The 5,536-nt window shown below is 40.4% G+C and overlaps 1 protein-coding gene across 1 annotated transcript; it reads right to left on the reverse strand.

The window, feature by feature from the left end:
- Positions 1-1,207: 1,207 nt before the first annotated feature.
- LOC119051835 (olfactory receptor 7A10) lies at positions 1,208-5,143 on the reverse strand. Its single transcript, XM_053668129.1, has 2 exons — positions 5,052-5,143; positions 1,208-2,195 (listed from the first exon to the last, which is right to left on the reverse strand). The coding sequence occupies exon 2, from the start codon at positions 2,180-2,182 to the stop codon at positions 1,208-1,210; it is 975 nt and encodes a 324-aa protein (XP_053524104.1). The 5' UTR covers positions 2,183-2,195; positions 5,052-5,143.
- Positions 5,144-5,536: the final 393 nt, after the last annotated feature.

Genomic DNA, 5,536 nt, shown 5'->3' on the forward strand with positions numbered 1-5,536 from the left:
GAACAATATTGTTCATTTGTACCTCTTTGGTATTTATGATGAAATTAAGAAAAAGGTAAGATATTTTATTTAGGGCAATGGAAAAGCCATATTTGTAGTATCACTGAAATTGCTTTTTAATTTTAATTTGTTAAAGATTTCATTTATATATTTCTATAGGGAAGCGGAATGGAGGGAGAAAGAGTGGGAGAGAAATATTGATGGGTTGCCTCTTGCATGCCCCCTACTGGGGACCTGGCAAGCAACCCAGGCATGTGCCCTGACCAGAAATTGAACTGATAACCTTTCAGTTCACAGGCCAGCACTCAATCCACTGAGCCACACCAACCAGGGTATCATCAATGAAGGTTTTGAAACAGAAACAGTAAGATAATTCCATGAGAAAGCATGAGACCTGCTAATGACAATCCTTTACAATGACTTCCTTCACATCAACACGGGTATTCATACCTCACAAAGTAGAGGTACAGCTTGAAAAGAAAATGATGTATAGTAATATAAAGTATAATTTAGCATTTGCTTTTTTCAGAATCAAAGTGCTTGCTAAATCTGTTTATTCAAATTTCTGTTTCTATGTAGATGCCACTAGGAGACACATCTTTTACAAGCAGGTTTTTCCTGTGACTATAACAGGCAATGAGGACATACAGCTAAATAAGACAACAGCATTCAAACAAGAAATATAAAACCCAATGTGATATAAAACACACTAGTATATTAAAGTCCACATTAGCAAAAATAGCAGTTCAAGTGTTGATAACAAAAGGAATGACAGACACAAAAGTAAAAAACTATGGTCTCAAATTATCCTCATTTGAAAATTATAGAAATGATTTATTTGCCAAGCTTAGCATTTTCCACTAGAATGGTAAAACTTATGACTATTTTATTAGTAAAACTAAGGAATTATTACATGGGTGATATTTTTTATTCTAGAAGAAATTACTCTTAAGCAATCCAAGCAGTTTCATGAGATAAATGAAAATTTCTAAAAATGTCATATCTAAGATTGGGAATAAATTTGGAAAAACAGGAAGAAAACAATTGATATCAAGGAAAACTATCAGATATCAGAAAATAAATTTGAAGAAAGGAGTTAATTAAATTGAGAAATTGAATAAAATTTCCAATAAATAAATAAAAGAAGCAATTTGTGTTTCCACAACCTGATTAAAGAACTGCAAATCTGACTACAAGGCTTTGAGTCCTACAGTAATGGGGACTTCATCAGCCCCAGGGCAATTGTCCATTTCTTACCCACCATCCCAAAGAATCTTTTCAGAGCCCCCTTTATGTCTTTGTTCCTGAGGCTGTAGATGAAGGGGTTCAACATGGGTGTGACTACAGTGTACATCACTGAGGCTGCTGCACTTGACTGTGAGCTGTGGGTACCAGCAGAGCTGAGATACACACCTAGACTTGTACCATAAAATAAGGAAACAACCAAGAGGTGAGATGCACAGGTGGAAAATGCTTTATACTTCCCCTGAGCTGATGGGATTGCTCGTATAGAGGACACTATCTTAGAGTAAGAGTAAAGGATCCCAGCCAGGGGACCACCAGCCAGTAGCACGGTTACAAAATACATCACCATGTTGTTAAGAAAGGTGTCAAAACAGGCAAGTTGGACCACCTGATTGAGTTCACAGAAAAAGTGGGGGATTTCCAAAGCTGTACAGAAGGAAAGACTCAAAACCATTAAGCACTGCAGCAAAGAATTCAACACACTGATGATCCAGGACACCAGCACCAGCAGTCCACAGAGCCGGGGGTTCATGATCACCATGTACTGCAGTGGGTGACAGATGGCCACAAACCGATCGTAGGCCATCACAGTCAGGAGGAAGTCATCCAACCCCATAAAGAGTATGAAAAAATACATCTGGGTGATGCAGCCTGCATAGGTGATGGCTTTACTCTGTGTCTGGATGTTCAGCAGCATCTTTGGGATGGTGGTGGAGATGAAACCTATATCTACCAAGGACAGGTTGGAGAGGAAGAAGTACATGGGTGTGTGGAGGTGGGAATCTGAGCTGACGGCCAGGATGATAAGCAGGTTTCCCAATACAGTGATCAGGTACATGGACAGGAACCCCCCCAGTATGAGGGGCTGCAGTTCTGGTTCCTCTGATAATCCCAGGAGAAGAAATTCTGACTCTCTTGTAAGGTTCCCTGTTTCCATGAGGTGGAGCTCACTTTCAAGAAGAAGACAGAGAACACGAGTACTTTTCATACACACTTGCATTATTCACACAGCTCTAATGCTACAGTTTATGTTTTGCTCTCAAGAAATTAATTTCGTATTTTGTGACAGATCTGTTGTACTCTAGGAGTTTTCTGTGTCATCCCAGAGTAGGAATTTTTGTTCCAATCTGTTTTTCTCCTAAGGTGTCTGGTATCTTAGTTTTAATTAGAAATATTTCATGTATTTCAGGAATACAAATTGAGTGCTGACCATGCTTTTGGCACTTTCTGGGCTGTGAATGGAGGTGCTGAAGAACACAGGGCCCTACACATCAATACTGGGGAAAGAATATGGAAGCAAATAACAGAAATAAATTTAACATTACAGATGATAACAGATCCAATGGAGAAAGTGAAAGCAGGTCTAAAGGAGAAAGTTACTAGGCTGTTGTATTTTTCATGAGTTTTTAGGCAAGGCCTGCCAGCAAGGTGACATTTGAGCCCAGAACTCAAGGGAGGAAGAAAGGGAGATCAAGCTTATGTGGGCAAGTGTGTGCGCAGCAGAGGGAATGGCCAGTACCAAGGCCCTAGGAAGAAGCTGCAGGGGTTTAGTGATTTATTCAAAGTTGATATATGAGTATGTGATGGACCATGGTTATAATTTTTTCAGGTTACTTCTAGTCAGTGGGTCTCAATCAGAAATAATTTTGCCCCTACAGTATCTGGCAATGCCTGGAGGGATACTGCTAAACATCTACAATTCACAAGAAAGCGCCTCCCCCCCTGATCCTATCCCCCCCAATTATTTTCCAGCCTTCAAAGCCAACAGTGAGAAGGTGAGAAAACCTGTTCTATAGAGGCACTTCAATCAACTTTACTATGCCTATGAACCAACAAGGATCCTACCAGAAATGCAGAATCTGATTGAGCAGGTCCTATTGTGCTCAGAGACTCTGCCTTTCTGTCAACCTCCCAGGTAGTGTTGATGCTGCAGGTCCTGGTCTGTGGACTGCACTCTGTGCAGCACGGCTGTGGTTCTGTGCTAGGGTCAAGTATAGTGTGTTAGGTCTCATGACCCAAGTAGTGTTTTTACCTGTAGTTTTGAAGGAGTAGTGTGTTCACTTCCTCCAGAGACTGTAAATTCTGAATCCTTGAGATAAAATTTCAAAGCACTTCTGAAAACAATTTTGTAGTGAGTAGAATAAAGGCCTCCAAAAATGTTTTATAGCAAGGGGGCATGAGGTCAGCAGATGGAACAGGGCTGCTAATCATCTAACTTAAAAAAAAAGATTTTATTTATTTAGTTTTAGAGAAGAAACGAGGGAGAAAGAGAGGAAGAACAACATCAGTGTATGGTTTCCTTTTCTGTGCCTCCTACTGAGGATCAGATTGCAACCCGGGCTTGTGCCCTGACTGGGAATTGAATGAGCAACCCCTTGCCTCACAGGCTGGCACTCAATCCACTGAGCCATACCAGCCAGGGATAATCAGCTGAATTTAAGTTAGAAGAGGATCAGGATCATCCAGGGGCACTAGGGTCAGCACAGTGCTCCCCTACATGCAAAGAGGGAGGCCAGGAGAAAACTCGACACTGATGGCTTCCATGAAAAAAGAAGGGCCCAGAGCCAAGGAATGCAGGTGGTCAGAATACAAAGTGGAGATAAGGAGAAAACAGATTCTCCTCAGAGTCTCTAGGAGGAATTCAGTCCTGCAGGCCCCTTGAGATTAGCCAGCGAGCCATTCCAGGCTTCTGGTATCTGGACTTGTTATAGCACATAATTGTTTCTTTTAAACAGCTACTGTGGGCATATTTTACAGCAGCAATAGAATCGAATGATAAACTCTCCTGATGGAACTGAGTTTCAGCTTCTCGATTTATTCATCAGTTTGCTTAGGTAAGGGCATTTTAAGTTGAAAATCCACATGAAATAGAAAAGATATTTTAAGTTGATTTTCATATTAGCCACCCAAGAGCTGGTGCAAGGAAGTCCTCATTGCATAAATGTAAACATGGAGAACTATGATGGTTTTGTGTTAGGAAGATTTAAAGTACAAAGTATGACCTTAAATAATCCATCACTTAATTGAGAAACTAAAAATATGTTTCTCAGCACCATGTGTTCCTTGCCTAGAAGTTGGTCAGTCCTCAATTTATATTCCTCAAGTGCATGACAGAATTTCTCAATTATAAAATAGAATAATGTCCACTTGGGGAAAAGTTTGAGTGTGGGATAGAAATTCTTATTAACTACTCCAACAGAGAAAGTAACTGAGTAACAAACTCTAAAATATATGCAGCCTCACCAGATATGAAATCATTGAAATGAAATAATTTAGTGTTCCTTTTTAGACTTATTAAATATTTCTTATGTGAATTTGCAGCATGAGAGAAGATACTTACAATATCTGTCTCACTAACTTCTGCAGCCAGGTGCCGTCTACCTCTACTGGATGAATCTTTTCAATGAACACACAACATGCTCAAATGCACTGTGTCCTAGATATTTATTACAAATACTCACTTCACTGCACTGCTCTCTACCCCAATACTTTATTCCTTCTCGCTGAATAAGACCACTCCTCAGGAATATTTTTATTTTACTGCAACAATTTTGTACATCTCACTCATTCAAAAGTGTCTTCCAACTAGACTTCCATTCACATCACTTAACTATCAAACACAGTCCCTCTGTTGCAGACTCAAACAGCATTGTTAATGTATTCAGTAAATTATTATAAATCAATTACTTGACCAAGAATACAGAAATGGTGATCTCTGGTCTTGGGGCTCAGCTGATTAGGTTTGCAGTGCCTTAGGTAAAAGTTCTCAGGTTTCAGCCTCTCTGACACTTTCCTGATGTACCTACCAGGCTCTCAGACCACTCTGGTTGGGTTTCCTGAAAGAAAGGTCTCTGCGTGCCAGTCAGAATTGCTCCCTGGATGGTGTATGGTGGACACTGAAGTTTCATCTCACTGAAGGCAGCAGGAATTGCAGTGACAACCATGTCCTGTACACCAATGTTGCAAAAGCTTAGGTACTGCACAGGGGAGAGATTTGCAGCTCTCTCTATATCTGCATGTCAGGCACATTTCCCTTGTGTTATTCTGTCCTCTGGGCATTGGTTTCCCTCGGGGCCTCAGGAATAAATAAAAAGAAATTTTTTCCTAATGATTCTTTGATCCCAAGAAACCAGGTTGGAAGTCAATTAAATTTAGTTTCTATGACTCTTTGTCTTGGATCTCACCTGCTTCCCAGAGGTTGAACTCCTATTACCTTATCCCAACCTTGACTTAGGCTTTCCTCCAATGTCTGAAACTAAGGAACCCATCAGAATCAGGTCCTGTTGACCTT

The sequence above is a fragment of the Artibeus jamaicensis genome, unplaced genomic scaffold (assembly GCF_021234435.1).
Source record: "Artibeus jamaicensis isolate MK-2021 breed Jamaican fruit bat unplaced genomic scaffold, CSHL_Jam_final contig_477, whole genome shotgun sequence".
NCBI classification, from domain to species: Eukaryota; Metazoa; Chordata; class Mammalia; order Chiroptera; family Phyllostomidae; genus Artibeus; species Artibeus jamaicensis.

Bases quoted from the DNA above. Each gene is read 5' to 3' on its own strand.
- LOC119051835 (XM_053668129.1), bottom strand. From the start codon at position 2,182: ATGGAAACAGGGAACCTTACAAGAGAGTCAGAATTTCTTCTCCTGGGA.